Here is a 16,782-nt window from a genome sequence, read left to right as displayed (position 1 = left end):
TTCCCCACCCCCCAAGGGCCACACTGTGACACCTGTCTTGCCAGCCTCTCCACTGACGGGTGGCCTGACCTGCGTACAGCTTGTCCTTGTCCTGTCTTGGGCTGTCCTATCGTGACCTGAGTCCCGTGTCCTATAGACTCACTTGGTCTGCCCAGCTAAGTCTTAGCGTCTGGGGCAGGACCAACGGCTCGACACATCTCTATCCTCCACAGCAACCGCTTGTGCCAGGGACCCAGGAGGAGGTCAGATGGTGTCTTGGCATTTGTTTGGATGACGAGAGGGAAGGAGACTAGGTATGACGTGCAGGCAGCTTAGGGGGAGATGGCCTCGTCTGGGGCTGCCTGACTGGGACAGTGGGGAGGGCCCACCGTCTGCTGGCACAAGCAGTCCCGGTAGTTTCGGACTCTATGGTTGGGAAATTGGACTTTCATTCCCCAGAGATGAAAGGCTCATTCCTAGCAGCCTTAGAATCAGATGCAGCCTGCTGAAAGAAGAGGGGCTTCCCGTCAGATTGCTGGGCAGCTCTAGGGGGAATTAGCCTTTAGAAAAAGAGCCAAAGCACTCAGTCGCTGGAAATACCCAACGCAAAGAACAAGAACGGAGGGAAAATCTGCCCTAGGCTAGAGTCCATAGCATTTGGCCCTCAGCAAGCTGCTCAGCAGGGTGGGACTTTGGCAAACTCACATTTCTCTAAAACAACCTTGACCTCCTAGTTGACCACCCAGTGCCCCTGCAAAAAGCAACCACTTCATATTCATCACACTGAGAAGAGTCTGTGACTTCAGCATAGCACCTTCTCCAGTCATATTTCCCACGTCCGCATTTTACGGAACACCTAAGGCTCCAAGTAAAGGAGCTTGTAGCTCAGGGTCCAGAGGACCTTCTACCCAAGATTCTTCCCCTTTTTCACCCAGGACTCTCTCCTTCAAGCCTCCTCCCCCTACTCTGCAGGCAGCTGCTGGACTGGGCTGGGCTGGGCAGAAAGGCAGGCCTGGGGAAGCCAGGTGGAGCAGGACCAGACAGCAGTGAGCCGGGCCACGTGAAACCAGGCTGTGGCTCGGGGTGGCAAGGAGAGCTGCACCCAAGAGCCTGGCATGTGGTTGGTCCCCATAGCATCACAGCATGAGCATGGCCTGGGGAGGGGTGGTTGTTGGGAGCTGGTTAGAGAAGCAGCCATGTGAAGGGAGGGTGATGGAGAGCCAAGGATGGGTGGGAGGTGGCGGGGTGCAGAGTGGGGGGTGGGTTATGCTGGGTTGGCCACGCAGCTGGGGAAGGAGCTGTGTGGGGGTGGGATGCCACAGAGGGTCCCGACCTGTCACCAGGTTCCGAATGAGAAGGGCCTCGTCTTCCTTGTGGTACTCCAGCATGCCCTGGAAGTCCTTCTCCTTCCGTTGGACGGTGACCTGCCTGTTGAGCTCATGTCGCTTCCGCTCACTCTGGGTCAGTGCCTGGGCGGCTGGGCAGGGAAGAGACAGGGAGCATGAAGAGAGAGCTCCAGGCTGCAGGCCCAAGAGGCGGGGGTGCCTTAGGTCAGTGGTGCTTCGCTCTGGGGATCCAGCGTTCCAGGTTCTCTGAGCTCCCACACCCCTCACGTGGTCTGTCCTTGCGGCCCAGACCACACTCCAAGGAGCTTAGCACCAGGCCCTGGGGGCCCCGCAGGATAAGAATTCAGAAGAATGAATGACAGGTCTTCAAGACTGAATGAGAGAGAGAAGCCTGAAGCCGGAGAGGCCAGGAGAAGAACTCAAGGAGAGCAGAGAGATTCCGGGATGGAGAGGGGCTGAGCAGAACACGCAGCCTCTCCTCCTAGATCCTCCTCCAAAGCAGCAGGTGGGCATAACCAGGTGAGTAAGCAAATGACACCCGTGCTGGGTGCTGTGCCCGGAGGCACTTGGTATTAGGATGAGAGATGGGACTCAACCCCAGGGACACAGCTCTTGAGATGAGAGTAAAAAGATGGGGGGGGGGTCCAGGTGGTGAGGGGACCCAGAGAGGATTCCACACCAGGTGGCATGTGTCAAGAAGGACCGGGGCTGACAGATTTATAGCAAGGAGTCAGAGAAAGCAGATTCTGGATGTTTCTGGAAGAAATTTAAAACTGCCTGACCTCTCTGGGCCAGATTCAAGGTTAGAAATTTAAGGTCAGAAATCATAGGACTGACCCTGTTCCTTCCTGACTACCCGTCACATGGAGTGAGGCCCCTGTGGTCGGGGTCTGTGTGTTATGTAGCATTTTCCCCCACACCAAAAAGCTTTGCCTCCCAGCTCCCTTGAGGGCAGGGCCACAGGGCCACGGTCTCAGTGCAGAGCTCAGAGGAAGCACCCAAACATCTGCCAGGCTGACTTATCTTCATCCAGATCCCAGCCACCTGAGAACGTGTGAGCCTGTGGGGTCTGACTTGGTCTATCCCACAGCTGGACTGGGCACAGGCACCAGAGGACGGGGGAAGCAGGAAGAACCTGCAGAGGGAAGTGGGCCGTCTGTTCCCTTCCCTCACTGAGCGCGCGCGCACATGCGCGCGCGTGCACCCCCCCACCCCCATGGGCCTTACCTTCTAGGTCCTGGACCTTCTTCATGTAAATTTTCAGTTGTTTCTTGAGCTTCCTCTCATTCTTTTCCAGCTTTTCTACCAGTTCTTTGAGGTCCTAAAATCAGAGGGAAGCAGTGTGAGAACAGACTTAACCCAGCCCTGGAGGGCAGGGGCTAGAATCCTGCGGCCCAGGGTGGCCCTCGGTGGCCACCAACCCCAGTCCTAAACCCTTACTGAAGGGTGGTTTCTAGATTCTGTTCCTGATATGGGGCCAAGGATGGAAACTTGGCCCATTTAGCTAAAGGCCATCGCTGGCTCCAACTGTTTCCAGAACGTGACTTTCCAGAGTGTGATCCGATGGGCAACATCACTCACCAGGTTCTCGTTGGTCAGCCGGGAGATCTCCTGCTGGACACCAAACTCCACCTGGGCCTCCGGGGACAGCAGCAGCGTCTGGCAGAAGGTCTGCTGCTGCTTGTCCAGCTCCTCCTTCAGGGCTTCCACCTGCGCCTTGAGGCCCTCCACCTCCTCCTCGTGCTCGCGGCTCTGGGCCTGTAGCTGTGCCTCCAGCAGCCTGCACCAGGGGGAGGGGGGCCGGTGACCGTGGGGCTCAGGTCAGTACCCCATGTGAGGGGCCACAGACGGACACGCAATGGGGAGCAGCCAAGCACACAGCAGCAGCAACTGCACAAACCCAACGGGGAAGACGCCGAGGGGAACAGTCTGGCAAGCAGCCCAGCCCGTCCCGTCCTGTCCGAGGATAGGAACTCGGGGCCAAATGCGCACCCCTGGTCCGAGGCCTTTTCCTTGCCACCCCCTCCCCCATTCCGTTCCTCATCCTACACAGGCGATTGGTTTCGGACTGAGAGACTGTCTCCGTGTCAAAATGCCATCCACAGAAATAAATTTCTTACAGCATCATTTACAGAAAAGTATCCACATCTGCACCAGCTTCTCAATAATCTCCTTGTTAAGACAAAAGCCTAGTAGACTCCACTAGTGCCTGCGTATTTCCTCTATCCTAGATTATCTGCCCGTCTTAGAAAGGCGAAACCCAAGCGCCCTTCTTTTTCTCGTCACCACCACCTCCACTTGGTCTGCGGCCATAAATACACAAATTTTTCTCTAGTCAAAACAGAAATTAAGATTCCTGGCGAACCATCTGGGGGAAGGTTTCGGATCAGCTGGTGTCATGAACAGAAGCAGAAGAATCTTGAGAAGATCTGGGCGAGGTTGGCAAGAAGTCTCAGAAGACTCTGAGTCTGAAAGCTCCCCAGGCAATTCTGGGAGACGCCTGCTCCATCCGTCATGAGAAGGCAAGGGATTCTCGAAGCTTCCCAAGCAGCTTCCTCCTCCTCGGGAAGCACTAATGGGAACGAGGTGCTACCTTCTTGGGCTCAAGAGCAAATGTTCTGATTCAGGGTAGTGAACATCACATGGAAGAAAGGTAGGACGTCTGGATGAAAGGTATGCCAAAAGCTGTCTGACAAGACCCACATGATCGAAAATTCTCTTGGGTCTCTCCCAGGGGTGTGCCAAGACGGTGACCAGAGCTTAGAGTCAGGAACCTGGAAGTGCCTCAGAAATGCCAGTAAGAGTCCCCAGCTGCCCTGGAGACACCTTTTTTGTTTTGTTTTGTTTTGTTTTACAGTTGTGCTAGTTTGGCCACAAGAGAGGACGAACCAAGTTGCCAAGCGAGCGAGAGATGGGGAGTCTATGCTGTCAACGCCCCCATGGCTGTGCCCGTGTCTTCTGTAGCTCAGTCAGCTCCACAGTGACACGGGGGGGGCAATGCCTGACTCCCAGGGGCTTCTCAACAGATTCATACAAGTGAAGAAATGCTGGAAGTCTGACTGACTCACCCACGCCACACGCCGCGTCATCAGCTGAAAGCACTAATGACGTGAGGATTAGAGGGAAGAGCTCTGTGATTAAATAAGCATTTTAGAGGACACAGAATATTTAGAGAGCATCTTGGCTACAATACACTAAAAGCATCACCAAAAAGTTATAAACGTCTCAAGAGAGAACAGAAACCACTAGGTTCTAAGGACTCTCCCTCAGGATTCAGTTCCTGACTTGGGCTGTGAGTTTGTGCTGGCAGCTTTCTTATTCTCCATCTAGACTGTAGTTGGGTGGCTTCGGTTCTGGGCAAGATATGAGAATCCCTAGCCAAGCACCGGGCTAGACACACCTCCTCTGAGGCCAAGAGTTCAGGGGCCTCAGCCAGTGACGGAGCTGGTTCTAGAAGCCGGGTCTCCTGATAGATACATCTGACCTTTCAGTTTTGTTAATGCATTCATTTGCTTATTAAAAAAAAAATCCAATCTGCTGATAGAGAGCCACAAGGAATCACCTGGTTTTACACGGGGCTTCCCTCCCCAATAAAACAAACTTCTTGTTGGGGCAGGTCTTACTGAATAATGGCCATTATAACAGAAATGTCAGACAACATGGGTCCTGTGCTTACTACGTGCCAGGCACGTGCCAAAATGCTCCACCTGCCTTAACCCTATTCCTTAGAATGACTCTGTGAGGCAGGTCCCATTCTGATCCACATCAGAGCAGCGAGGGAAGAAACCGAGGTTGCCTTGCTCACAGGCGGTGGGGCCACTTAGCAACCTAGAGCCAGGAGGCACGCTGCCTCGAGGACCAGCTGATCTGGACTTTCTTCTCTCAAGAACAGATTCTTGCTGTAATGGGCCCTCCAGCAGGTCATGGGCAGGTAACACTTTGGAGGTAGTATGGGAGGGCATCGGGTTCCCACCCGGCCCCACCACCGCCAGGCTCAGGGGCCTGGGCCACCACGGGCCCCACCACCATGGCCTCTTCTGGGACACAAGCTTGTGGACCATTGCCGCTTTGGTTGCTGGGGGGCTCAAATGCGTCAAGCTATGCCACAGACCCAAAGGGCCACACGCAGGCAGCCAAAGTGGGACAGGACTATCACGTGGTGTCTAACCTCCCTTGGTAAACTGCTCACCCACAGCTCAAGGCCAGTGGCTTATTCAGATTCTGGTACCACATGGAGGGTTCAGGTTCTAGATCTTCCACTGAAGCGGCAAGTTCCTTGAATCCTGGAGGCATCAGTGAGTGTCTTGACCCCAGGAAGGTTCCCCTGAGCCTTCAGCTGCTGTCGCCTAGAACCCTATGAGCAGCTCCCCGGGCCTCATCCACACAGAGCCCGGACACAGAGAGGCAGCCAAGTGACCCCGAGGGGCAGCCCACGGCACCCCTGAGACTCGGGCCCTGGCCTCCACTCCGGGAAAGAGACAGGTAAGCATAGACACGAGCAGGCGGGACAGACAGAGCAGGCGCAGGCAGGAAGGCGTATGCGTGACCTGGCAACTTGCTTTAGGCCTTGGTAGGCCAAGCCGAGCTCTCCATCTTCATTCAAATATCCCCAATCCTCAGTCTTGCTAGAAATAAAGGACAAAAAACAGGGCATCGAGTGTAGAGGGAAGAGACAGGGAGGCAGAACGTCTAGGAAAGTGAGGCCAAGCGTTGGAAACCAAAAAACAAAAAGGAAATTCTCAAACTCCCAGCTTCCCTTCTTCCTTTGCGATCACCAGCCCCTGAGCACCTAAGAACATCCCTGTTCCCCAGGCCGGGTCTCAGAAGGGGCTTCGTGCGTTCTCATGGGGGATTGTGGATCACGATGGGAGCCAAAGGCTGCACTTGCCCCAGTACATTCTGTGAACAGCAGTGGTCCACCACCACCCCCTCAAGGATTCAGAAAAGGAAAGAGAATGAGGAGACCCGCAACCAGGGCAGGGAGGCGAGGCCCGTGCTCGGGGCCTTTGAAGAGGCGGCATCTGCTGTGCTCTGACTGGGGACATGAGGCTCAGTGACACTGAGGGAGACAGCTCCACGGGAGGGAGCAGGGAGATAGCTGTCTGCTTTTCAAGGCCGTTCTCCACTTTGTCACTAAGGACGCAAAAGCATCAGCTCACCTCACCTCCAGCCCTCATCGCAGTTGCGCAGTTGCACATAAACCATGAATAAAGGCCAAGCAGATGCCTGTGGAACTGTCTCTGCCACCCAGCCCTGGGTGGCATCTCTCTTATTCACTCAACCTGGAAAGCAGATGGTCAGCTGCCGTCTCCTTGCAAATCCTTTGACCCTCCCCAGGGGCCCAGTGCCTGCCTAGTGCCAGATGAGTCCCTCCTGGAGGTCAGGCGCGTGCCCCCCGTACCCCCAGCCATGTACCTCCCTGAGGCACACACAGGAGATCCTCAAGGGCCGGTGGGAGGGGACTGTGGGCCGCAGACTGAGCCTCTTGAACCTCTCGCACCTGCCAGGAGGCTGCCCCCGACACTCTGTGTGGGGATCCTCCTCGCGCTGGCTGGATCCCAATTTTCCTGGCAGGAATCCCGGAGGAGCTGCAGGCGGTGTGCCCACTGTGCCCGGATCGGCAGCCCCGTCCTCACAGCAGGGAGACCACCTTCCCCCGGAGGAGTGGAGCTGCTGTGTTGCTCCTGCTGGGTGCTGGGTGAGGTCTGGGGGAGTAGCTACCCCGTTACCCCCTCCCCAGAGCACGGCCTCATGAAGGGCGGCCCCAGGCCTCGGCAGGGCTCACACAAGCTGCTTCTAGAGGGAAGCGGGTCACGCGGCTCCTAGGTCTCACCCTGAGAAGCTTGAAGGAGAGGGAAGGGGCAGGGACCGCTGGGAGCATGCGGGCTCCACGCCTTCCTTTCAGGGCTGTGCTACCTCCCGCTGGGCAGCGAGCGGATTACTGCCAAGAAGTCCATCGTGGGGGCCTCTCCTCTTTAGGACTCTGGCTCCTCAAATGTCCAGAGCTCTCACGGAGGCCTGGCCTCCCCAGAGACTGTGTTGACTGGAGACCCAGTCCCCTTGTTGACTGAGCCGTCCCCTTCAGTTCCTAGCACAGAACTCACCTGTGTGTTCCACTTACCCCAGCAAATCCAAAAGGGACCCTGGCCATGTCAAGTGGGAGCTGGCAGCCTAGCGCCTGTCCCTTCTCAGCTCCTACCACATTTAACTAGGGCAGTCAGTAGCCAGTACTTTGTTCACCAGGAATGCGGGACCTTTTCCGTCACCTTGTTTACCATAAGTGAAGGGACCCCAAGAGGGAGAGGACCTGCCTGGCCCGGTCAGCCGCCCACCCGGCTGGCCCTCTGGATGCCCAGGCGGGGGGAGGGGGCTGCTGGCTCTGGCAGGGAGGGCCACGGTGTTCCTATAGTTCCCGTGATGGCACACGGAGTCCTACCTCTCACCCTCTGGCGGGTGCCTGTGCATTGCTGAGTTACACAGAGAGGAAGTTAGCATTAATCCCTGCTCCGAGGGAGATGCTCTCAGAATTCTTAATTCTGGAACAGGCCAGGCATGATGCACAAAGATAAAAGTAGAGACTGTGCAGGCTCAGGAAGTCGGGCACACCGGCTAATGAAAAAGTAGTCAGCCGGCTCAGGTCCGAGCCTTTTTCCTGGATGAAAGAGGACCGGTTCCTCCACGGGGACTCTCTCCCCTTCGTGGGCCCTCATGGGGGGAGGCCTGGGAGGGAGGGCCACCTAGTGGCAGGAGAAGGAAAACCCAAACGCCAGTTTAGGAGAATTTTTTAAAAATAAAGTACAAGAGGTCAGTGAACAAATCAACAAACATTCAAGGAGGATGGGCTATGTACACACCACTGTGTCGAGTCCCATTCCGGTGAGCCTACAGACACACTTGAGCAACCAGCAGGTAAAGTCTCCAAGTTGCTCCAAGAAGGCAGCAAGACCGCGCAGAGGAACCCGGCTGGAGAAACAGGCACCCCAAAGGCGTGGTCGTGGTTGTCGCCTACATGTCCTGGACCTGTTTCATGTGTAAAATGACTGCCCCGCTGACTTATCTGAGGTTCCTTCTAGATCTTTAATGACATAATCTTGTTCACTATAAAGCTCATGCAGCCGAAAAGGCGTGGGAGAGTCTTTGCTTTCTCTCTGTGGGCCCTGTCCACAGAGTCCCGTGAGGACTTTGACCCAACAGCCATCCCTCTGTCCTGGCTGGAGGCCTGCCTCCTTGTAAACGGAAACAGGCAAGGTTCCTAAGAACACGAAAATGGTCGGTTTCCAGTCTCTAAAAAACTGGAAAATGTCCTGCTCCATGGATGTCCTTATTTCTGTAGCTCAGAGCTGGATGTTCTGCCCAACTGCCCAGGACAATCCCCACAATCTCCGAGAATGGGAGGCCGTAACCCCAGCACCATGAATGAGAGAAATCTGAGCTACAGGCGGGGCCCGGGAAGGTGAACTGTCTTGGGATAAATATGGCCATGCCTCTGAATTACAGCAGACAGGAACTATGCTGATGGTTTGGGACCCAGTGAATTCTGGGAACCCTTATGAGGGAATCATCGCCCCACAGAGTTTCCAGCTGGGAACAGTGACAGTGAGGATTCAAGGAAGGGAGCTGGGGAGGCTGAGGCTCTCTTCTCCCTCCCTCTTTTGCTGTCTGAGCAAGACATCCCACAGCAGCTGGGGTTCAGGCTCAAATGAGCCATGAACGCCAAGCCTATCCTAAGAAATGTGCACACACCCTTTTCTGGTTAAACAGGATCTCCCCTGTCCCCAGCAGGTTCATTGTAATAACCCCGGCTTTGCCTGTCCAACAGGCAAAGCTACCTTTTGTGCCAAGGGCCTCCTGTTGTTTCCTGGAACCTGCTGGGTAAAGGGATGGCAAGGTTTCCTGGGACCCAAGCAGAGGTCCAATAATGCACTCTTAAGTTTCTCTTTGCAGTTCCACAGGCTTGAGTGGAAATAGCCAGTGGCCAAAGGTACACTGTTCCCAGAGCTAGACCTGAGCCCTCACCACACTCCTGCTCCTACCTCGCTCTGTGACCTGAGTGCACGCCTGGAGGGGAGCCTAGCCTGTTCTGCTACCCACTTCCCCAGCCCTTCCCCCCCTCCAACCCTCCAGACACCCACCTGTGTCTGCAACAGCCCATCCCCGAGGGCAAGGACCAGCTCTCTCTTTAATTTGATTTTGGCCACAGATGAAATGGTCATAATGTTGCTGATTTCTCTTAGCTCCCAGAACATGGAAATGAAAGCACTTTCTGGAAGCAGAAGAGCTATCCATCTTCCTGCAGTCCCTTCCCAGAACAGACCCTCATGACTGGCTTCTCTCCCACAGTGGAGAACAAAGAAAGAGGCACAGTCATAAAGATGAAACAGAACTCTATAAACTCTGGAGGTTAGCACGTGAAAAAAGTTCCAAACTGGGGAACCCTGGACTCTCAGAGGAGCTGTGATTGGGTGTGGGGAGTAGCCCTCCAGAAAGCTAAGCAAAATCCATTGCCTGGGAGTGTAAGCTTTTTCTAGGTAGAGGACAGATTTTTGTAACTCCTCCACCCCAAAGCACACATGCATTCATGCAACTTCTGTTCCAACCAGAACACTCCGTTACAGGGAAATTGCAGGCTGGGTCTTCGGAGCTCTCTTATGGGCAGGGGCTGCCCTTGTAAGAATTGATGGCCTCACTACCTGGGCCCGGGAATCGCCGTCTGCACCCCCTCTGCCCTGTATGCCCCCCGCGCTCCTTCCTCACTGCTGCGGTTACCAAACCTCGAGAGGCACAAACCCATCATGGTCTGGTCGGTCACTTTCCAGCTGTGGCAGGCACTGGGGACCGGGTTCTACAGGCTTCCCTCCATGAGGCAGATTTCTGTACCTAACCGGGGGTCATGGGCTGGGAGTCCCCTATTGTACCCCGGGCTTGCTGGGAGTGCAATTCTTTTAAGATATAAGAAAAGCTATTTTTACTTTACCACACCATGATTATTGCTGCAAAGGAAGACAAATCCACAGTAAGTAAGCAGCCTGCGGGACTGGATCCCTGACAAGCACTGGGGTGAGTAAGAAGGGAGCTGTCAGCGGCTGAGAGCCACGGTGCAGATCAGAAAGACCCGCACTCGTGCCCCCCCATCAGGGTCCAGCTCGCTTCCTTCCTTCCTCCCTCTTCCTTTAATTTCAAATACTACACCTGTGTTCTGTTCTCTTATGCAATGCATTTCTTCACTCGAGATATATTTCAAATGACTAAATCTCGACTCCAGTTTCAGCACCGAGAAGCTCGCCTTCAGTTCCTTCTCTCTCCTTTCGGGGACAGAACCGCAGCGCTCCGGGGACGGACTCTCCTCCTGGGGGCCCGCTAGAAGGCCTTCATCTTGTGATTACCTACACAGTGCGCTGGGAGCAGCCCAGCCCAGGATCAGGCCTTCCGGATCGTACCTTGATTCGGTTTCGGGCTGGCTGCGGGCCAGAGCCACTCACCCCTTCTGGGCCTCAGTTTCCCTATCTGCAGAAATGGGGCTGGAAGACCTAGAAATCGCAGCACTAAGTCTTCAGGTCATTTTGAGACGTTCTTGCTGAAAACATCAGGCTGCATTCCCAGTGACACCTACTGACATTTTCCTAGATTTGCTTCTGGTTTTCAACAATTCTGTAAAACGCTTAGTGACTGATGGGACATTCGGTTGAGGCGAGAGAGAAAGGCAGCCAGGAACAAGGCTGGCTCTGCTCTGATGAGTAACCACAGGGTCACAAAGAGGCAAAGACATTAATAATGGCGGTCAGTGTTCTCAGTGCACTACACAGACCAGCTCACATGGTCTTCTCCATCATCGTGCGTGCTGGGACTGTCCCCAGTTCAGAGGAGGAAACTGAGGCATGGAGCAGTTGCAAGTTACTGAGGGAGTTACTGCATAGCTAGTAAGCAAGTAGAGCCCAGGGTGCACATTTGCCAGGTGCTCTGCCACACTGCCTGGGCATCTCCTCCGGGCCCTGCCGCCTCCCCCGGTCACACTCTGGTGCCTTAACCTGGGGGAGCTCATCCTTAAAGAGGTACTAGAGGTTGGTTAAGTAAAATCCAGGGAAAACTCATGTTCGCCCATCTGGCAGTGGTCTAATTCTCCCGTCCGGCTTCTGGGGTGACTAGCTTGGGTTCCAGCTCTTAAATGCTGGGCACTGAGGCCCATCAGCTGGGTTGAGTCCGGCTGGTATTAAAGCAAAGAGCCACAGCCAGCCCCTCCCACAACTCTGGTGGGCTCATTTGGCGCAGGCTTCCCCCTCAGTGCAAAGAGCCACTCTCGCCATGTTCCCCACTCCTCCCAGGGAGGGTCCCTTTCCTCAGGCCCGTCAGAAGGTCTACCTTCTGGAGGCTCCAGCTGTGTTCTTGGAGTCTTGCAGAAGCTAACAAGTGGTTTCCTAAGGGCATGGGATTCAGGGAGTCTGTTCCTTCTTATTTGCCTCCGGTAAAAAGTAAACCCTGATGCTGAAGCACGGGGTCAGTGTCTGAGAAGCAGACATCACACAGCAGCTTGGGGAAGACCCCTTCCCATCACCTCCTCCAGGCAGAGTTCCCGTGGGGTGGGACTTACCGGTTTGTCTGGCAGACCCCGTGATAGGCCTCGATGGCGTCTTCCTGATCTACGTGCTTTTCACTGTTAGGCCAACTTGTTCTGGCATTAATGTTCGGCTCCTAGAAGGTCCCAGATTAAAATTACACTCTGGTAACATAAACAACTGTTATGAAACAACTTCATAAACTTTACATACAGAGGCACAAAAACAAGTTTTTTGGGTGTCGGGCTGGGGTGCCTGGGTGGCTCAGTTGGTTAAGCATTCCACTCTTGATCTCAGCTCGGGTCTTGATTTCAGGGTTATGAGTTCAAGCCCTACATGGGGCTCCCTGCTGGGCCTGGGGACTACTTACAAAGAAAGAAAAAAAAACAAACAAAACCCAAGCTTTTGGGGGAAAAAAAAAGGCCCAGGATGACCTCAAATAAGAGCAGTTAAACCCCGGCAGGAATGTGACTTCCAAAGGCACAGAATGATAAGACCTGGCTGTAAAAGACCCTGAATGTGGGATGGTGGTTGGGGGGTCATGGGGGATGACAGTGTCTCTGGAGGTGACAGCACCCCAAATCCAAAGGCCAGGGTGACAATCTGTCTCAGCATTGATCCTCCACACTCATGACTACCTAGGACTTCCTATGTATCCCCCATGTCACCCCTGGGCCATACCTAGAGTGATCCAGGTCCTCTAGGGTCCCTGTCCCCTCCCCCTTCCAGTCTCCAGTCTGTCCCAGAAGGTGAAACTATAAAGAACAAATCCTAAGCCGGACTTGCCCCACAGGGGAGGGCTGAGAGGAAAGAATTTCTCTACCTCAGAATCAAGGTAAACAGCAAGGGGCAAAGCATGAGGTGAAAAACAAGGCCAAGGGGGCTGCTCAAGCCATGGCTCTTGCTTCTCTAATTCTCTGCCTTGTTCTTTTTGAAACTATTCATACTGAGTAACTTCAGAAGATTCCAGAAATTTCCAGCAAAGTCAGCCATGAAAGGTCACGCTGAAAGGGCAGCAAGTATCCTGCTTTGCCCTTAGGGGAGAGACCCCTAGAGCAGGAGAGTTTGCTCTTTTAGGTTTAAGGTTCTCGTGGGTAAAGATATGAAAGAAAAACCCCACCTGTATTACCACCAAGGGTCACCCCCTCACCAGCCCGGCCGGGGGCTGCCGGATCGTTACCGTGCTCTTGCTGGCAAGTCGGCGCTGGTCGGCGCTGACGATCTGGGTCCTCAGGATGAGCACCTCCTCCTTGCGAACCTCCAGCTCCTCGTTGGCCAGCTTGAGCTGGTTCAGCAGCAGGTGGTAGCTGTCCGGGGAGCCGTGGGTGGAGTTGTTCTGGGTGGCTTGGTCGGCCACCGCTTTCCTCAGCTCATTCAGGTCATTCTTCAGCTTCTTGTTCTCCGACTCCAGCTCTTGCCTCTGGAAGACAGCCCAAGTGACACACTCCCTTTCTCCCTGGACCTCGGTTGGGGGTGGGGGTCTCCCCATGCCGTCTTCCCCTTCCACCTTCCTTAACCAACCTGCCCTGACTCCCAAGAAGTGAACAGCAGCCTTCTGGTTTTAACAAGAACACGCACCGTAAATGTTCTGACTGGCGAAAGGCCAGTAGTTAAAACTGGATTTGAATCCACAGCCCTAAGTTACTGGCGTGAAGCATCGCACACGAGGCCTCTATGATAGCATTCCCTGAAGTGACTGACAGTGTTCATATTTCTAAGTGTACTTGGCCATGAAACCCCTACCTATCCTTGTGGAAATGTCAGCTTAATTTTACAGAACATGCTTTTAACACTGGACTTCCTAGAACCTTAATACACTAATGCACTTGGTGACTTTCCAGAGAGCATATAGACTGCAGAATTTCCTAAACTTATCTCTCAAGAGATCACTGTCCACCTCCCCACTCGCCCCCCCCCCATTCTAAGGAGCACCACATGGACTAAAGTTTTAGAGTATATTTTGGAGTATACCAAGAATACTCTTTTGTTGGTTGGGTCACATGGAAAGCCACCAACAGTCTTGTGTATAGAGTAAAAAATACCACTGAAATTCAACTTTAGGATGTATTTTGAGTTTTCTGGGCATAACATTTAACTTGGTGTTGGACGAAATCAGACCATATATAGTTTGATGATCACACATATAATGCTTTTAAGGTCTTGCTGTATATGGGATTCAAAATTTCCCACCCCCAACTGCCGGCCCCCAAAAGTGGATAAGTGGGGGACTGGCTGCAGATTACAAAAACCACAGGACCCCAGAACTAGGAGACCGTATAAACAAACAATGTCTTTGTTTTCTGAATGAGGACAAGAGAACAGAGCTGAGAAGGCTCACAATAAAGAGGCCCTGCCAGGACTAGCACCCAGGATTCCCGATGCCTGGTCCAGGGAGTCTCACCTTCTAGCCCCGCTACATCACATCAGGCCTCCTTGAGCAATGCTCTGCGGGTGTGGTGGGCCTGCGGACCCTCCAGTCCCTCTTATCCACAGTGGGGGATGTCTTAGCCTGGAGCCCAGTACCCAAATGGTGTGCTTCTAGCCCCTTCACGCACTAGAGAAGGATCAGGACCATTTCCAAAACTCTGGTAGGGGGAATTCAGAGTATCAGCAAAAACCACTACTCATGGCGGGGAGCGGGGGTGGTTCTCCTGCAGTTGCCTCATCTCTCCCCCTGTAACTGTGGGCAGGTTTTTCAAACCCGGTTTGCTGAGGATTGGGTCAGAAAAGATGGCTCAGTAGCCAGGTGTGTAGACTCGCCATCTGCTCAGACCTCTGCTCAGGCCAAGTATACACTCTGAGAGGGCATGGTTGACCTCCCGCCCTCCATGCCCTCGGAAAGCAGCGGCCAGCTAGATATGGGTTGGCAAAAAGTCCCATTTTTCCTCCTTTCCTTCAAGGTCTGGGTCTGTTAAGTGAGAAGCATCGCAGCCAGCCTCACCAGCGTTGGTCTCTTGCAAACCCAGGGGTCCCCAGGGCCAGCCTCTGGGACAAAGGGCACAGGTTGAGCCCAGTCTCACCAGAGACAATGAAGGGAAAACCAGGTCTTATAATCTCAGAACCCTGGCCTAACAGAGCAGAGGGGTCATGGAGCTTCAAGAGTTTGGGACAAGTATTTGTTGAGGTTTCCGTGAGCCCAGCCCTGTGCTGGCAGTGTGATGCAGCCTACAGGACCCGGGGGAGCACCTTCCTCAGGGGGCAGCTGAGAGAAGGGGGAGATTTTGACCAGATTGGGAGATGGGAGCCCTGGGAGCAGCACTCTGTGCTGGAGTAGAGCAGTGGTTCTCAGGGTGGCGTGGGTAACAGAAACCTCACGACGGCAGGTGAAAACCAATGGATATGGCAGGGCTGGGCTGGGCATTTGCCTTTCTAGCATGTCTGCAGTGATGCCGTTCCTAGACCACTCCTGGACACCCCCCAGGCTAGACTGTCTTACTGGTTCTAATGCAGCCTAACAAGTTCGCATGCTCGGGGACGGCTGTGGAAGAATGGCGTGTGGAAGGCCCGTGCCACAGGCATCTACCACCAACACCCCCGCAGTGCTCTGAAGCTTTTAAGTATCACACAAGAAAAATAAGTCCGATCAATAATTCAGAAAAGAAAGCCCCCACACTTCTGTGGTTCCCGTTGTTCAAAAAGCCATGGGCACGATTCTGGGCTGTTCTCCTGGGGCAATGAAGCTGTTGCCAGAGATTTCCATGGTCCTATGAGTACAGCCAGACTGCCCACAGCAGAATGGATAAATTCCCAATTCCCAAGTCTCTGGGAATGGGAGGGGTGGTGGGGGAGTGCTCTGACGCCCCTTTTCTGTACATTCCCTCCCGGCCCCAGAGCCTAGTCCTCCATCACTGTAGTCAACATAGGCCTGCTTGCCCTGGGACCTTCCACTCTCTGACTTCCCAGCTCTCCCTCGGGCCAGCCCTGGGTGCATGGGGACATCTCTTCATGCAGGTCTAGATCATTTTTCAAAGTGAATTCATCCCATTGGTCACCTACGACTTTAACTGGAACTCTATCAGGTAGGTAAAGACATATGTGACATAACAAATACATATGTGGTTCCGACTCTGGTTCCTGGCCCAGAGCTTTGAAAACTCTTGTGATTTCTACTGATAGAGATGAGAGGAACAGCTTTCATTATATTTGGTCTCAGGGCCTGGTTCCGGACTCAGGGATGCTAAAACCCTTGGCATTTGTTCTAAGTCCTAACAAGCCCCTTTCCGCCCCACCGAGTTGATGCCAGCCACCAGGGGAACCAGCCCTGAGAGCACTGAGTCTTACCGCCCCACCCCAACCAACACCCCGAAAGGGAAAGAGGAGGGCTGGAGATCTAGCTAAACACCCAAGGCCAATAATTTTATCACTGGTGGCTGTGGAACGGAACCTCCACAGAACCCTGAGCAAGGAATTTGGAGGGCTTCAGGCTGGCGAGCACAGGGAGCTGGTGGGGGGCGGGGTGCATGCCTGGAGATGGCCTGTGAGCTCTGTGCCCCTTCTCATACACCTTGCATCTCTTCCGTTCGGCTGTAGCTGAGTTGTATCCTTTATAATCAACCAATAATGGTACATAAAATGCTCTCCTGAGTTCTGTGGGCTGTCCTGACAGATGGTCAAACTTGGGAAGGGGGTTATGGGATCCTTCGATTTGTAGCCAAGTTAGATAGAAGTGTGGGTCACCTGGGGACCCACCCATCTGATTGGCATCTGAAGCAGTGGCTGTCTTGTGGGACCGAGCCCCCTAACCAGTGGGGTCTGTGCTAACTCTAGGGAGCCACCCCTTCGTTGGTGTTTCCTATGCGCACAGACTATAGCTGCTTGTGGTGAATACACATTTCCTCCATTTCCGAGAGGAAGAGACCAAAGGGGGTCTGGTGTGCTGACGGCACCGCTCGAGAACAGACTCTGTC

At 54.0% G+C, this 16,782-nt stretch overlaps 1 protein-coding gene across 3 annotated transcripts in view; it reads right to left on the bottom strand.

The window, feature by feature from the left end:
- MYO5B (myosin VB) overlaps positions 1-16,782 on the bottom strand; it is a 333,183-nt gene that overhangs the window by 15,378 nt on the left and 301,023 nt on the right. For all 3 annotated transcript variants that reach the window (XM_044243014.1, XM_044243013.1, XM_044243015.1), the window contains exons 28-32: positions 13,056-13,295; positions 11,911-12,011; positions 2,907-3,105; positions 2,553-2,646; positions 1,313-1,456 (exon numbers count right to left, since the gene is read on the bottom strand). In XM_044243014.1, coding sequence (XP_044098949.1) covers positions 1,313-1,456; positions 2,553-2,646; positions 2,907-3,105; positions 11,911-12,011; positions 13,056-13,295 — 778 coding nt within the window. The remainder of the gene's footprint in view (positions 1-1,312; positions 1,457-2,552; positions 2,647-2,906; positions 3,106-11,910; positions 12,012-13,055; positions 13,296-16,782) is intronic.

Source organism: Neovison vison, chromosome 3 (assembly GCF_020171115.1).
Source record: "Neovison vison isolate M4711 chromosome 3, ASM_NN_V1, whole genome shotgun sequence".
In the NCBI taxonomy this organism is placed as follows: Eukaryota; Metazoa; Chordata; class Mammalia; order Carnivora; family Mustelidae; genus Neogale; species Neogale vison.
Note: the sequence above shows the minus strand (reverse complement) of the source record. Positions and strands in the feature narration are given on the sequence as shown.